The 17,490-nt window shown below is 46.3% G+C and overlaps 1 protein-coding gene across 4 annotated transcripts in view; it reads right to left on the reverse strand.

The window, feature by feature from the left end:
- PHF11 (PHD finger protein 11) overlaps positions 1 to 16,697 on the reverse strand; it is a 534,242-nt gene extending 517,545 nt beyond the window's left edge. For 2 of the 4 annotated variants that reach the window (XM_086934973.1, XM_086934971.1), the window contains exon 1: positions 16,373 to 16,697. In XM_086934973.1, coding sequence (XP_086791099.1) covers positions 16,373 to 16,504 — 132 coding nt within the window. In that variant the 5' untranslated portion in view covers positions 16,505 to 16,697. The remainder of the gene's footprint in view (positions 1 to 16,372) is intronic. The other 2 variants (XM_086934974.1, XM_086934972.1) reach the window with 2 other exon arrangements.
- Between the last annotated feature and the right edge of the window lie 793 nt (positions 16,698 to 17,490).

A 17,490-nucleotide genomic window follows, 5' to 3' on the forward strand; every position in this document is an offset into this window, starting at 1 on the left:
CCAGGTCGTGGAGAGCCTTGTGTGCGTGGGTGAGGAGTCTGAACGTGATCCTCTTGCTGATGGGGAGCCAGTGCAGGTCTCTCAGGTGGCCGGAGATGTGGCAGTGTCAGGAGATGTCCTGGACGAGTCGTGCGGAGGCGTTCTGGATGCGTTGGAGTCTTTTCTGAAGTTTGGCTGTGGTTCTCGCGTAGAGGGTGTTTTCCGTAGTCCAGTCGGCAGGTGACGAGTGCCTTAGTGACCGTCTTCCTGGTTTCGGTGGGGATCCACCGGAAGATCTTTCGGAGCATGCGCAGGGTGTTGAAGCACGATGATGAGACGGCGTTGACTTGTCTGGTCATCGAGAGGGAGGAGTCCAGGATGAAGCCCAGGTTACGTGCGTGGTCCATTGGCTTGGGAGTGGTTCCCAGGGCAGGGGGCCACCAGGAGTCGTCCCAGGCGGAGGGCAATGATCCCAGGAGTAGGACTTCCGTCTTGTCTGAGTTCAGTTTCAGGCGGCTGTTCTTCATCCACTCGGCGACATCTTTCATCCCTTCGTGTAGGCTGGTTCTGGTGGTGGCGGGGTCATTGGTGAGGGCGAGGATCAGCTGGATGTCGTCGGCGTAGGAGATGATGTTGAGGTTGTGTTGGCGTGCGATGACTGCGAGGAGGCTCATGTAGACGTTGAAGAGGTTGGGGCTGAGTGATGATCCTTGTGGTACGCCGCAGATGACTTCGGTGGCCTCTGATTTGAATGGGGGGAGGCGGACTCTCTGGGTTCTTCCGGTGGGGAACGAGATGATCCACTCCGATGTTGCTGAGGCGCTGCACTAGAGTGCGGTGGAAGACAGTGTCGAACGCTGCGGAGAGGTCCAGGAGGATGAGGGCCGCTGTTTCCCCGTTGCCGAGCAGGGATCTGATGTCGTCAGTGGCTGCGATGAGGGCGGTCTCGGTGCTGTGGTTGACTCGGTAACCGGACTGCGAGTGGTCGAGGCATCCGTTCGTCTCGAGGAAGGCGGCAAGCTGTCTGTTGACGGTCTTCTCAAGGACTTTGGCGGGAAAGGGGAGGAGCGAGATGGGGCGGAAGTTCTTGAGGTCGGTGGGGTCCGCTGTTTGGTTTCTTCAGGAGGGCGCTGAGCTCGGCGTGCTTCCAGCTCTCCGGGAAGGTGGCGGTGTTGAAGGAGGCGTTGATGATATCCCGGAGTTAGGGTGCGATGATGGAGTCGGCCTTGTTGAAGACGTGGTGGGGGCAGGGGTCAGTTGGTGATCCGGAGTGGATGGTGTTCATCATGCGGGTGGTGTCTTCGGTGCTGACCGGGGTCCAGGCGCAGAGGGTGGTGGTGGGGGGCCTTGGTTCGGAGGTTGAGTGCGTGGTCTGTGTGCCGAAGCTGTTGTGTATGTCGGTGATCTTGCTGTGAAAGAACGAGGCGAGTGAGTCGCAGAGGTCTTGCGAGGGAGTGATGTTGTTGTTTCCGGCGCTGGGGTTGGAGAGCTCTTTGACGATGCTGAAGAGTTCCTTGCTGTTGTGGGCGTTGTTGTTCAGTCGTTCTTTGAATGCTGTCTTCTTGGTGGTGCGGATCATCTGGTGGTGTTTGCGGATGGCGTGCTTGAGGGCAGTCATGTTGTCTGTGGTCTGGTCGTTGCGCCAGGCTTTCTCGAGGGTGCGGCAGTTCTTCTTGGAGTTCTTAAGTTCGTCGGTGAACCAAGAGGCTTCTTGCTGCCGGGTCTGCTGGGAGGGGTCTTCAGTGGTGCGAGGTCGTCTGCGCAGTTGGTGATCCACTGTGTGAGGTTGCTGGCTGCTTCGTTGGGGTCCGTTGTGCTGGTGGGAGGGTTCTGGCTGAGGGAGTTGGTGAGCTGGTCGGTGGTGATCTTGTTCCAGCTCCTGCGAGGAACCTGTTGCGGGTGGTGGTGAGTCGTGGTTCTTCTGAAGCTGAAGTGGACGCAGCTGTGGTCAGTCCAATGAAGTCCGATGGAGTGGCTGAAGGAGATGTATTTGCTGGAGGAGAAGACTGGGTCAAGCGTGTGGCCGGCAAAGTGGGTGGGGGTGTTCACCAGTTGCTTGAGTCCGAGGTTGGCGAGGTTGTCCAGCAGGGTGGTGGTGTTGATGTCCTTGTTGTTCTTCAGGTGGAAGTTGAGGTCCCCTAGGAGGATGTAGTCAGCGGAGGGGAGGGCGTGCGGGCTGATGAAGTCTGCGATGCCTTCGCTGAATTGTGTGCATGGTCCCGGGGGTCTGTAGATGAGGGTGCCTCTGAGTGTGGTCTTGGGGTCGGTGTGTATCTGGAAGTGGAGGTGTTCGGCGGCGGTGAGGGTGTCGTCGGAGTTGGTCGTGATGCGGATGGTGTTCTTGTGTACGATGGCGATGCCTCCTCCAGTCTGGTTGACGCGGTCCATCCGGGTGATCTTGTATCCGTCCGAGATGGCGATGGCGATGTCGGGCGCCGAGGAGGATTTCATCCAGGTTTCCTTGAGGAAGGCGACGTCTGGTGATGTTGCGTCAAGCAGGTTCCAGAGTTCCACGGCGTGTCTGTGGACAGAGCGGGTGTTGAGCTGGATGCACTTGAGGTGGTTGCTGCTGGTGATCGGCTTGGCGGGTGCGGTCCAGGTCCGGAGGCAGGTGAATCGGCATGCTTGGCAGGTGAAGGGTCCGTGGCTGCGTTTCGGGGTGGCTCGGTAGCAGGCGGGGTTCCAGCCAGCGTTGAGTGCGTGGAGGGTAGCAGCATCGTAGGTCCGGCGGGTGGGCTGGCATCCGCGGGGGCCAGGAGTTCTGGCGCTGGGCGCGGTCCAGGCGCAGACGGGCTTGCCTTTGGCACGCCTTTGGCGCGCCCGCTGCGCATACGCGTGGTCCCCGCCATATATGGCGAAGTGGGAGGGAGGAGCAGCTGGGAGACGGGAGCGGTGCAGCGAATGAGGGTTGGGGAAAAGGAAGGGGATGGGGCCACAGGGGGGCAGCAGTGGGGAAGAGGAGTGGTGGGAAAAGGAGAGGCGGGAAAAAAACGGCGGTAGCGGAGGGGGGAGGCTGCTATTGTTTCTAATCGATTTGATGTGTATGCTCCTTGTACTGATGCTGTTTTTATGCTCCACACTGTGATGATCATTTTACTCCTGTATGCTAAACTTGGGGAAAATAAAGTTTTAAAAAAAACAGCTGAGCAGATAGACAGCATGGGGATTTAAAAACAGGATAAGATTTCCTTAAAACAAGCAAATGTTAAAATATATATGAAGTATAATGGAACTTATTTACCTGTGAATGTAGTGTTTAGTAATATTTGGCTGCTTAATATGCTAAAAATGAGACCAGCATCAAAGTATGAATGCAAGTTCATCAGTTTAAAAAATTTGGAAATATACCATTTTGCTAAGTCTTTTTTTTCCAAAACACAAAATAAATATGGTTGAATACCAATAAGACGGCCAAAAAATAAACATGGATAAATACAGATGGAAATGTTACAAAAAAAATAAATTGCGGGAAAGCAGGAAGTCGCCTGATTGACGGCCACTGTAGTCGCTCCTTTGCTGCCAGAAGGCTTAATGGCTGAGATTCGGATGCTGGTTCGATACAGCTTAACTATTTTTGGTTTAAACTTCCCCTCATGGCTCACCCGTTGCTGTTAGATTAGTTCGACCCCCTCACGGCGGCCGAAGAACTCTTCTCGGTGGTACTGGCCGCAGCCCGAGCCGGGCTGAGCAAGCTTCGGAGCATTACGCTCGAAAACAGGCACAGACAGAGAGGAGGGGCCATGAACACCGAGGCTGAGGCGCCTGCAGGGGCCAAGCGGCTCACGACAGTGCGGTGCACCAAAACGGCAGAGGCTGCCAGTATGCCTCCAAAGGCGACTCACGGTGGACGAGGGAAGGTTCCCGATTCTGCAGAACAAGGAGATAACACCAGGATAGCACTATCAAAAGGAACTAGGTTGGTGGCTCTTGGAGGCTTGAGCAGTAATACCCAGGTAAAGGACAGCAGGACCCATGTGGACATAAGCAAAGGTGAGAACCCTGAGGCGTTTAAGAGGGGCGAAGGTGCTAGTAGTGGTGTGCGGGGCAACGGACCGAAGCCCGGGCCAATAGACCAGGGGAGGCGCCACAGTATAGTAGATTTCCCCCCCCCCCCCCACACTACACCGCCAGCCTCTAAAAGCGATTTATCTATTCAAGGGAAAAAGGTTTTGTCTACCAAAGGAAAAAGCGGGTAGAAGGAGAGGCAGAAGTTAAAGCTAGGGCAAGCACAAGGAAAAGCACAGCTTCACCCGGTAGATCCAAACAGGTAATATACAGCCTGCAACAATCTCTCGGACCGAGCCCCGACTGGATAATGTAGACAACGTTGGTCAAAACAATGGAAATTGTGGCCGAAAACTTAGCCCAACACCCAAGTATTGCCAGCAGGAGAAATACAACAGGGTGTAACCCCCGGCGTATCCCCTTTACTGGAAGACCCAGAAAGCACTGAGCAACTGAATAAGAGTATGCTAGTACAGGGAGTCGTAGCTAACAGCAGCCCGGAGGATACTCTTGATTTGGGGGACAAGTTATTTTCGGTGACGGATGGATCCGAACTTAGTCCTTCTGGAGAGGATGGTAGTAACATTCAGCTCTCTAGCTCCATTTCTAGTTCTGGCACGCCACAGAAAGACACTGTTGTCAGAAAAAAAGAAGCTCTTGAAGAAGCAAAGGGATACACACTCTTTGGAGAAAGCCGGAGAGGGGCACCGTAGTGGAAGCAGAGGTAATATGGATCCCACCCTGAAATGTGACTGTTCAGCTACCAGGATTGTTTATCCAGATCATATTGGACGGGGGGAGTAGAGGAGGAGGACTCTGCACCCTCTTTAAAGATGATATTTGACTCGAATGGACGGAAAGAAGAACAGACTGGCAACAAAGAAACTCCAGGGGGCATTAGAAAAATTGCTAAGGCGTGCACAGACACGAACATTAGACTGACTCAGGTGGAAGACCGTACAAGTATTTTAGAAGACAACCAGGCGAGAACCCAAGCACAGACGGAGACATATGATAAACAATTTACAGAGCTACAATGGAAAATGGAGGATTTTGAAAATCGACAAAGGCGTAATAACCTCCGGATTCTTGGTATTGAAGAAGGCATAAAAGGAGAGGATGTGAGGGCCTATATCCTAAGGCTGATGAAGGGAGCCTTCCCAGAGCTCAACTGGAATTGAGGGGTAGAGATACGTGTCCACCGCTTTCCTTTGATGCGAAAAAAAACTCTACAACTGGGTAGAGATGGGTCAGCAATGCCGAGAGCAATTTTCGTTTATTTTGGGAATTTTTTGCTCCACAAGGAGGTCTACTCCAAGGCTCATCCGAATGCTAAACGGACCTTTGAGAATCAGTCTTTCTTCACGAAGCCAGTGTGGAAAGACGCTGGCGCTTGAGAGAGTTGATCGAGCCTTGCCAAGCTATGGGTCTACAAGTTTATTTGATGAATCCCGCAAGGCTAAAGATCATTTATTAAAAACACTCCAGGAATTTTCACCTCTGAAATTCAAGCTAAGGCGTATATGGACTCCCTAAAATCTTAAAGAAGGGATTAATGTGATGTTTTATATGGTGTAAGCACAGGGAAGGACTAAGGTTATTTTTTTTGAGTTACTGATTCCTTTTTACGATAAAGTAAGGGGGAGTTTACGGGTGGGCACGAGGGGTGGGGGGATAAAACAGTGATGAATAATGGTGCATCCAGTGATAAATTAGATGGGGAGGCAGCAAAGGGGGGTCGACTTTCAGGCTCCATCACAGAGACCTTAAGTCTGCTTGCTACAATTTATAGGTGGGGGGAGGAGGGTGGGGGTGTCTGTGGTCAGGGAGGGCAAGAGGGGATTAAGATGGAGGGGTTGGGGAAAATGGGGAACAAAATCACCATCTGGTAAGGAAAATAGCTTTGGGACACATGCATCTGAAATAATGGAAGCTGGAACCATAGGATGCGGATAGTAACTATTAATGTATGTGGGTTAAATGTTGCTGCAAAGCGAAGGACGGTGAAAGAATATCTTAAGTCCATGCGGGTGGATATTGTCTGCTTACAGGAGACGCATATTGAGGGTTCTCGTAAGTTTCTCCTGGATCAGCTGGGGTTTCAATTAATAGCATGTACCTCACACAAGGGACTAGGACCCGGGGAGTGACGATACTTGCCCGAGGAAATGTGATATCAACGAAAAAAATTCTTTCAGACACTTATGGCCGGTGAGCTATAGTGGAGTGTCAAGCACAAGGGTTTAATTTTACGCTCTGCACAATTTATGGCCCAACAGTAGATGAACCAGAAATGCTTAATCATGTAAACACGTAACTAGCTAATTGGCCTCTTCCTATCATTATGTGTGGGGACTTTAATATCAATGGTCTAAATGGGCTATGGAAGGAGGATCTAAGCTAATTTTTAGGTTGGAAAAAGAAAAGCTATTGGGCTTTAGTTCAAATGATGGACGATAATGGGCTTATAGATGTCTGGGAGCAACAAAATTCCCAGGGGGTTGGCAGCACATACTACTCTGCACCACATAGGGCTATAGCACGGTTAGATTACTTTTTAATATCTTCATCTCTTCTCTCTACTTGTAAAATTAGAAAGCTTCCACATGTGGTCTCTGATCACAACCCCCTGGTGCTAGAGGTTCTAAACTCGGTTGGGAAATCACAGGTAACGAGTTGGTCGTTCGAACGAGCTTTACTGCAGGATGTAAATTATGTTGTACATATGGAGAAATGGCTTAAGGATTTTCTTGAGGTCAACAGGGGGAACGCTCAGTTTGGAATAGTATGGGATGCCTTGAATGCTGGTATTAGGGGAGAAACCATGAGCTATTCCATGAGACGGAATAAGCTGGAAAAAGCAGAGATGGAGATAAGACAAAGACTAATTATGGATCTAGAGGAAGAATTGGTCCGAGCAATTGGCTCCAACCTTAATATTGAGGAGATTGTGCAGAAACTTACATTAGCAAAAGCTGTGGCCGGGGATATCATGGCTGCTAAAGCAGCAGGTAAATTCTTGGCCTGGAAACAAGTCCATCATGAGTTCAGCGAACAAGCGGGTCATAATCTAGCTGTAAAGACCAGACAGACAGCAACTAGGGGGGATATCTCTGAGGTTATTTGAGAAGCTGGGGTAATTGCTACCACTCCAAAAGATATCTGCAATATATTTCAAGATTATTATCAAAATTTGTATAGCGAGGATATTGTGGTGAACAGCAAAGAGATAGAGGACTACCTAGAGCTGGCTCCAGTGGAGAGATTCTCTCTTGACGACTCTGCAGCCATGGAGGGTAGTTTTTTGGATGATGAGATTCAGGGGGCAATTAAAGATCTGCCTGCTGGTAAGGCAAATTGGGCCAGATTTAATTCCATTAGAATTTTATAAGAAATGTTTCCCACTTCTGATGGAAGATGTGTGTTATGTAATGTGCCAAGTTCAGAGCGGACAATTTCCCCCACAGTCATGGGGAGAAGCCACCATGATCATTTTTTTAACGAAAGGTAAATCACTTAAAGATCCAGGCTCGTATAGGCCAATCAGCCTTATGAACAGTGATACGAAGATTTATTCTAAAATTCTAGGTAACCGCCTTAGTTCTATTATAGGGAAAGTGATCTTGCCCAGGCAACATGGGTTCATCCCAGGGAGGGGTACGCCAGAACATATTAGGAGAGTCTGTACTCTGTTCGACGGCACCGCAACCACACGGGACCCTATGGCGCTTATACTGCTTGATGCGGAGAAAGCGTTCGCTTGGGTCTTGAGGGGCTTTCTCTGGTCTGCATTGGAGAACCTAAATAGGCAAGGGGTGCATAAGGGCAATACAGGCGCTGTATAGGAACCTGAAGATCCTACTCCGAGCAATGGTAGAACAGAGTGATCCAATTTATATCAGGCGTGGAACTAGGCAGGGGTGCCCCTATTCTCCTCTTCTCTTTGCCTTTTACATTGAACCTTTTATTAGAATTGAGCTGAACAGAGGTATCCTACCAATACAACTTAATGGTTTTGAGACAAAGATCTTAGGTTATGCAGATGATTTGGCAATTACATCTGCAAATCCTTCTACAGCCTTGTATGAAATAGAACGTGAGGCAGAATGCTTCGGTCAGTTTCTGGTTATAGGCTGAATCGTGGGAAGACACAAATTGTGGTTAATGACAATATCGGTCTGGCAGATCCAAGAGTGACAGAATTAGCCATGTATTTAGGGGTCATCATTAAGTCAGACTTAACTAAAATAGTTGAAAAGAATTTAGATCCTGTAATTCAAAAATCAAAGAGAGATCTTGACAGGATGAATAATCTACATTTGACAATTGTGGGGCGTTGCAACATTATTAAAATGTTATTCCTCCTAAATGTTATATATTTGTTTAGGACGATTCCCTTGAAATTTGGTAATAATTGGTTCAAGGAAATGGAAAGTGGCGTTAACCGCTTCATCTGGGCTCATGGAAAGACAAGAAGGGCATTTAAATTTATGTCCCTCCCTAAGGATAGAGGGGGCTGGGCGGTACCGGACGTAAGGGCATATTATTGGGCCTCGGTCTTGCAATATATTTGTGGGCTTTTGGGAGGCAAGGTTACTGATCGGTGATGGGGTGGTGATGGTATACCAGATGTATATGAGTTACTTTTAAACGGTGAGGCCCATAACTGGTTTCTAAGGTTTAGCGAGGCAAGTTATTAAAAAAAAGTGTAATTTAAGACTCTGGGAGCCGCAATTACGGTCTGGACCTCTATCCGGAAGAAACGGGGATTGGGTAGAATGAACTATTATACCCCCTTATTCAGGAATCCATCTCTACTTGAGGTTTTCCATGACGGCGTAATGAGACAATGAGACGAGTTGGGAGTAAAAACAATTGGGGATATTATGGATCTTGATGGCATAATTACTTTTGAAGGAGCACAAAGTTTGTATAATTTGGAGCGTAGAGAATTTTTTTCATTTTTGCAGATCAGGTCGGCCTTGGGAAGGAAAAGAGGGGGGAATAGACCGTTTGGGAGAGATGCTGTTATGGAACGATTGCAAGATCCGGAGGGGTGTTCAATTACACAGATCTATGGTGAATTTAATCAATCTCAGAATGATGATCTGGAAAAAACTTCGGAACAGTGGAGGAGGAAGTTGAATGTTGAAGGGAACGAGTTTAAAGTCTTGCTTAAACTGGGGTGTATGAATCTAAAGGTGGCCAACCTTCAAGCCCAACACTTTGTAGTGTAGGTTCTATATTCCCAATAGGCTCTGCGCATTGGAATAATATATACTGTAGTTTGGACGTAGGACTGAGGTCTACTAGGGATCTACTAAATATATTAAACTTAACAGTGAGTGCCAGCTAGCTCAGAGATCACTAGAAACTTTCTCAAATTCACAAGAAGGGATTAGTTTCTGACAACCGCATAAACATGACAACTTTGTTTCCCAAGAATAAGAAATCAAATCTATAGAGTCCCGGAAAGAATAGATAACTATTTTACTCAGTCAATCGTGCATGCTTCGTTTCAACAGAGATGCAGAGAAATAGAGAGACGGGCGTTTCCAATAAAAGTATTTATTGAACAGTCTTCTTTCTCAAGCATTGGAAATGAACTTCTACAATCGTAATAATGGTTATAAAGTACAATGCATATAATACGAACAGTATTATAAAGTAGTACTGTAAAAGCATGATATGGTTTCTAAGCCATAAAGTGCATAAAACGTATAAAATACATACAGTAATAAATAATGACTAAAAGTACTCAACTGGAGCTTCTAACAAACGCCTACCCCGGTGTACCTAACCTGAGTCTAGTACTAAGGAGGAAGTAAGTGAGGAGTAGCCTAAGTTTAGTAGTTCTCTGCCAGGAATCTATTCCAAGAATTCTCTAAGAGGGCTAATCAGCTCCGTACCTTGGTTTTAGAATGAAGGAGGTCTTGTATCTCTCTCTCAGAACTCGATTTCCCAGATACCCGCAAGGGTAGCCCGGAAACACTGGAGCTGGATTTCTCAGCAAGAGAAAAGACAGCGTCTTTCTCAGTGTGTCAGCTGGAGAGTCGGCTTCCTTCTGCACTGCTGCTGCAGGGCGTCGGGCAAGTAGATAGTCGATCTGCTCCAAACCACCGTATGTTTGACTGGGCAAACCTGAGCATATTTATACTTTGAAGGTGCCGCGTTTGACGCATGTTTGGACTTAATATCGTCACTCAAAGGCTAAATTCTTGGAAAACGCCAGGGGTTCTTGGAGAACTTAATATTCAAGCAGGGGGAAGTTCCTAGCTGCTGAAGGCGGGTTTTTCCAAGAAATCGTTGTTAATTCTCGGAACCTAGTGGAGGTAGCCCTGCCGTATTTGGGCTGTATGGTTTAGACCAAATAGGGTAGTGATTTCTATGCCTATATAAGGATATGATAAAGTATACCTATATAAGGGCATGAATCGGGAAAATTACACTAGGGGCCTAGATTCGATTACAATAACTTTAAAACTATGTTTAAACTATATTTTACTCCAGCAAGAATAGCTCAATGGGGCGGGACTAGTGGCACTCGCTGCCCACGTTGTCATAGTATGGAGGCTGACAAGATTCATATGTTCGCCTCGTGTCCTATGCTGGCCCCCCTGAAAACGGCGATTGAGCTTTTTATGGGACAGACTCTGGGCATCCAGATAAGGCTAACCAATGAACTAGTGGTTTTGGGGGTGACCAGTGACAGAGTCCAAGTAGCTCACCGTGAGTTTGTATTTCTAGCAATGGCTGTAATTAGGATTTGAGTGGCATCTGCATGGAAGGATCCTAATCCTCCTACTTTTCAACAATGGGTGTCACGACTTTTAGCCATATATAGTTTGGAAAAGGGGCTATACGAAAAAAAAGGCTTGAAAGCAAGGCAGCTAGGGAAACGGATCTGGGCTTCTATAATAGATTGGAAAATTAGATTGGAGGGACCCTAGCTATAATCATTGAATCATGAATGAATTGTTATATTATTTTCCCTCCCATTAATGTCTAAAATGTATTCAGTATATATTGCCAGCTATATATGATTAAGAAAGATTTGTATGGAATTGTATGTTTTTTCTTCTGTTTTTCTCCTCTTTTATATATTTGTTTTTTGTGTAACAATGAATTAAATAACTGATGGCGATTAATAATAATAAAAAAAAGAAATGTTAAAAAAATAAATATCATAAAACCAGGAGCCCTCGATATAAGTAGGGTTCCCAGTTTTATGGTATTTATTTTTTTGACATTTCTTTCTGTATTTATCCATATTTCTTTTTTGCTAATTCTATCTGTATTTATACATATTTATTTTGGGCTTTGTGAAAAAAATTAAACTGAAATTAGTATATTTTCACATTTATTTAACGGATAAATATGCAGGGCTGTGATATTATAAACTGTTATAGACTCATGCGGAACGGCAGTTTTGGCAGAGAAAATGTTTAATTTCAACAACTCTGGGAGATAACATTGGACAGCCTACTGAAGGGCATACCAACGGTAAGGTAAATAATGGACAACAGAACTTTTAATTCCAGCATACATTTCAAATGTTCCTTACTTGAAAGACCCACCAGTATGGACGTCATTTGGGGGTAGTCATGGGTCACAGCAGTGACTTCTAGCTTGCTCCCTGCTACTCCTGGTACTACCTTTGCGACCCCTGGCCTCAGAGAAGGCAAACCTTTTGCCCCCTGAGGCCAGGTATCGCAAAGAAAGTACCAAGAGTAGCAAGGAGCAGGCTAGAGGTCACAGCTGCAACCCCTGGCTACCTCCAAATGACGACCATGCCCACCAGAGGGCAACACTGTGATTTTGCAAATCTGATGAGAGTTCTGCAGAAATGTTGATGATTGGCAACATGTGAACATGGACTCGAGAAGTCCGAAACGTGTTTGGAAAACCCAATGTTTCCGATGTAACTCAAGGATTTGTAACAGCCGTAATCAATAATTAAAGTAACCTGCATGGGAAGTGCGACTGCGGACAGTGTTTTGATGCAAGATAATTATATATATGTATATATATATATATATATAGTTTTGCATGACATGTGTGGTAAAGGCATAACGGCCCAGACATGCTACTTAAACACAACGTTTTATAAAAGACAAAGACTGTGTTAAAAAAAGAATACTGATGATCTATATTATTTTTTTAACATTATCTTTCTTATCTGGCTATGGTCCAAGAGAGCATCTTGTTGCATCCCGCAGCTTCCCCAGAAACTGTGAAAGCTTGGCAAGATAAGCTACTGACATTAAAAGGGGAACTGGGCTCAATCCTGAATGCACAAGGTCTCCAGAGATGGGAGGCCAGTAAGCTGGCCCACTTTCAATACGGAGAAGGCGCTGGGAAGCTCCTGGCCTGGAAAGTTAAAACTGATAGAGTCAGAAACAGCATAGACCAAATCAAGGTAGAAGGAGTGATATATACAGCAGACAATGACATTAGAAGTGCCTTCCGTGATTTTTTAAGAACATTTATCACGAGGTTAAGATCATTGAGGCAAGACAAGTTGACGATTGGCTGGTTGGAGTATCTCTGCCCTCCCTTTCGCCTGATCAGAGAGCTACCTTAGATAGACCTATTACGAATGAAGAGGTTAGCCGCGCCATCGCTGCTAGCAAGAAGGGCAAGGCATCAGGCCCCGATGGCCTCCCTTCTGAGGTTTATCTAGCATTAGTACCAATAATTGTCCCCTTCCTAACCCAGTTGTTCAATCAGATCTTCCAGGCAGGGTAGTCTCCCCCGGACTCATGGAATGACGCTTCAATTACTTTGATATTGAAGCCAGGCAAACCAGCCGATAGCTGTGGGTCATATAGACCGATCTCCATCCTAAATGCTGACTACAAGCTCTTTACATCGGTTCTCGCCAGTAGATTAGGGGTAGTGGCACCTTGAATCAGGACCAACGAGGTTTTGTGAGGGGTTGCCAACTCTTTGAGCTAACGTACGACCTGGTGGGTGCTATCGATATGGTGACCGCGGACTCTCTGCCCCTGGCTGTTATCACGTTGGATGCCACTAAGGCATTCGACAGAGTGAACTAGACATTTTTGACGGGGGTCTTGGGCAAATTTAACATTGGGGAGGGCTTTCGTAGAGCTGTGAGTTTATTATACCAGAACCCCACGGCCTCTCTGTTGGTCAATGGTGAATTGTCAGACCCTTTCAACATCACTCAGGGTACCCGGCAGGGCTGCCCCCTCTCCCCTCTCCTATTTGATTTATATATTGAACCCTTTGCCCAGCTGCTGAGGGACGACTGTAACATCAAGTCTTTTATCTATAGGGGATGGGAGAGGAAGGTGGACCTGTACGCGGATGACATTCTCATCTTCTCCTCGGACCTGCGTACAGCTCTCCCCTCTGTTGTTGCCCTAGCTCATAAATACGGTGAGATATCAGGATATCAAATCAACGCGTCTAAAACGGATATGATGCTGTGGAATGATGCGGAGCCAGTGGCAGGAGGTCAGCTTAGTCATTCTATGCGCTATCTCGGTCTTACCATTGTCAAGGACATAGACAAAATCGCAAAATAGTGGCGAGAGACTGTAGGAGACTTATGAGGTCTTGGTCTTCGCTCCCCCTTTCCATTCTGGGTAGAGCTAATCTTGTTAAAATGTCTATTTTACCCAAAATCTCCTTTTTGTTTAATACAGTTCCATTGTATTTTGAACCCTCAGCCAAAGCAAAACTTCAAGGCCACATTAGTTCTTTTATTTGGAACGATCACTTACCCAGGATAGCATGGAAAAAGATCAGGCGCCGGAGGGAAAAGGGGGGCCTTGCAGCACCAGACCTACAACTATATGCCTGGGCGTTTCAATTCTCCCACGCCAGGATGCTACTTAAGATGCCAATAACTGGGGGAATAGGTGGGTTACTTTGCAGGTAGGTCGCCACTGTGGGATTCCCCAGGTAGTCCAGTGTGGCTTCTTGATAGCTTGGTAACACCATTGAGAGAGGCTGGCTTGGAGAATTGGGGGGACCTCTTCTTAGAAGGCTCCTTGCTCTCTTGGGACTCTTTATCAGCTAGAGTTGGGCCTGGTCTTTCTAGATTCAAATATCTACAGATTACGAGTTGGGCCCACTCACAGAGTTCTGTTAGGGGTAGATTCCAACTGGGGGGCGATAGCAGCTTAGTGGCTCTTATGAAGGACAAACCTCAGGTAACTAAGGAGATCTCGTTCTGGTACAACACACTATTAGAAGAGGTTGAAGGCTAGTTCATGCTTCCAGAGACACTGTGGAGTTCTTCTTTTTTGGGTCAGGACCTCGAGAATACTTGGCATTCCTCTTGTAAGATCTTGTGGGATATAGTGAAGCCGGCGTGGTTGCGGAGGAACCATCTTTTCACCCTACATAGGGCGTACTGCTCTCCACAGCGATTATCGAAATTTTCAACCGATTACCTGGTGGCATGTCCTAAGTGTGGGGTGCTAGCAGCCTCCGACCTACACATGTTCTTCGAATGTCCACTGCTGCTACCTTATTGGGACTCTATCAGTACTCTCTTGACAATATCACTGGGCTATGTAATCTCAATCAATGCATCGCTAGTTATCTTTGGAACATCATTAGAAGTCCAAGGCCCTGCTAAAAACCTGCTTTTCTATTACATTTTATTGGCCAGGAGAGAAATTTGCAGGAAATGGAAGGAGCCAGCACCTCCCACATTGTTAGACTGGCGTATCTCAGTCCTGCAAACGTCTAAAATTGATCTAGCAAGATCCGGCAACCCCGATAAACGTGACTTTTGGCATCTTTTGAACTGGGTTTAGTTGCTTTTTTTTTTTTTTTTACTGTGGGTTTTTTTGTTTGTTTTTCCCCACCGTCCCATGATTAAGCCCCTTGGTCTACACCCCTTCTGGGATTTATCCAATTTCTTGGTCCCCCCGATCCGTAATGGGTATCTAAAAGCAGCAATATTGTTCCATTAATGTCATCATTTTGTGGTGCTTCTTGGATGGGTTGGATTATACTGAGTGTCAACACCGCATCAGTCGGATGACGGCAATACGAGTTTACCTGAGACAGTATATTCCCCTCTCCTAGTGCTTCTGTGTGATGTACCAAGGGCGAAAATGAGGACACAAAAAAAAATATATATATATATATAGTTTTGCATGACATGTGTGGTAAAGGCACAACGGCCCAGACATGCTACTTAAACACAACGTTTTATAAAAGACAAAGTCCGTGTTAAAAAAAAGAATACAGATGATCAATATTTTTTTAACATTATCTTTCTTCATTTTAATGATCAGCCAAGGATCATTACGACAGCTATATACTTTTGTGCTTTTTGTTATGAACCGAATAAAGTATTTCTGACTGACTGACTGACAGCTATAGAACCCATCTAAAAGTGATTTCTTATGTGCCACAGACAAATAAGTAGAGCTAGAAATTGGTATCAACCCTGAACACAGAAGGATTACATGGCAAATCACTGACACAGGACTGCACACATCCGCTGAGTTATAAAACAAGCTAAACATACGAAAGATACAAAACATCAGTCAGTGTTTTAGTGGCGGTGCACTTTTTTTCAGGTTTTGAAAACACAAGGAAAGAAAAAAGATACTGTGGATCTCCCATGTCACAATGTAATTGAGGATGCGGCCTAACGGCTAGAGCTGTAGACCTTGAAGCTGGGGGATCGGGTTCCAGTCTTGGCAGGGATGCTCAACACCCTGTGATTCTGGGCAAATGACTCAATTTCTTTGTGCCTAACAAAATGAATGTGTCACTCTGTAACATAACTGGTGCTCATGTAAAACGCACTGATTTCGGGTCGAGTTCGCGATATATAAAATAAATAAATCAGCGTAGTATTGAAATTTGGGGGGTGTAGTCATGGTTTTCTAATGGCAAGCACTAGAAAGTAAATTATAAAACATTTAAAGGAGGAGCTAGAGAAGAAATACACATGGAATCGTAAAAGGAAATTATTTAGACTGAATGTAAAAAGGTACAAAAAAAAAAAGTCATTTTTCAAGACTTGATTTGCCATTAAAAATTATGTCATTTTTGTCGAAAGTGAGTTGAATAATGTATTGTAAATAATGATCTACGAAATAAACCCCTCGCCCTGTGTATTGGGATCAGGTAACCTTGACCTTCAATTGCCGACCACAGCTCTTCGACGCCTGCCACAATTCTACATAAACGAGGCTAGGGTCGGAAGGGCAATAGGGAATGCCTTAAAAAACACTGTGCTGTCCATAGTGTGCTTTGTGTTACGAGAGAGAATGTGAGCACGCATAATACTTTAACCAATGTGTTCAAAAAGTGATGGCATGCAGGGAGTGTCCGGAACATCTGGTCACTCTAATGCAGCACCCGCCTCCTGGGCGCCTCGAGCTCTTACCATGCAGTTGAAGTGCGCCGCCACCTCGTCGTCGGGGGTCTTGTACAGCACGCCGCTAACCGGGGTCTGCTCGCGCTGGTGGCAGAAGCCGCAGGCGCCCTTTACTTTTTCCTTTGGCGGCCGCGGGGCCATGGTGCTAACTCAGGAACACGGCTGACAGAGGCAGGTATGCAGCCAGGTGGAGCAAAAAACACTATGCGGGATCCGACACCTCAGTGCGCAGCCAGCTGCGCTGCTGTGAGTCAGCTATTTCTGTCAAAAGCTCCCAAGTGTTTTAGCTGCAGGCATAGTTTCGTTTCCAAGGCAGGACCCAGCTGCGCGGGAGAGCGAGCCACGCCCCCTGCCAAGCCCAGTCCGTGAGATTTAGGTTTCGGTTTTGAAGTAGGCGGGATGAAGCCGCGGCGCGTTCACATCTGCGATTCTGTCCCACAGAGGGCCGTGGTACTGATATCTGGCGTTTACGATTACGATCGCCACTTCGCTTGTTGCTTTAGATTTGCATACATGCCAATAACACTCACGAATCTTCAAGTATAAGAATTGCTTTATTTTGTCGGTCTTCCGCTTGGATTACCTCGCCCTCAATACATGTCAACGGGAGAGTGAAGAGCTATTTTTATTTTCTTGTCTTTGTTTTCCCTGGACTTGGAACTAGTGCACCAATCCTGGAGTTACTGCAATCTGTGGATTGGAAAACAAAATGTGTGCTGCGGCTCTGCGTCCAGATATGTGGTCTTATTACCATACTGCTTACGTTAACGTAAGGATATAAGCAATGGCCATTGAAATGGGTTCATTCAGGGCCCTGTAGTCATGTCCTTAACTTTTCAGGCAAAAGCACTCACTGATTTCTGAATAGTGAGTGTAAAAGCATTATGGTAACCATGTTGTTCCTGCTTCCCATGGTTTGCTAAATTTTGCATTCCCTATAAGTGTTTGCTTTTTCCAGGATGTTGTTACTTTTTTTTTGTAGGCCGCATATTGCTCTTGACTAGTGCGTAATTTAAATTGAGCCACATCCAGGTGTTTATTGCGGGTAACAACTGGGTTGTAGTTGAAGACAGTGGGACTTTTTCTCAGTGGGGCAGTACAGTGTTCAGTGGGGGAGAAGATGTGGC

Source organism: Lissotriton vulgaris, chromosome 8 (assembly GCF_964263255.1).
Source record: "Lissotriton vulgaris chromosome 8, aLisVul1.2, whole genome shotgun sequence".
Taxonomy (NCBI): Eukaryota; Metazoa; Chordata; class Amphibia; order Caudata; family Salamandridae; genus Lissotriton; species Lissotriton vulgaris.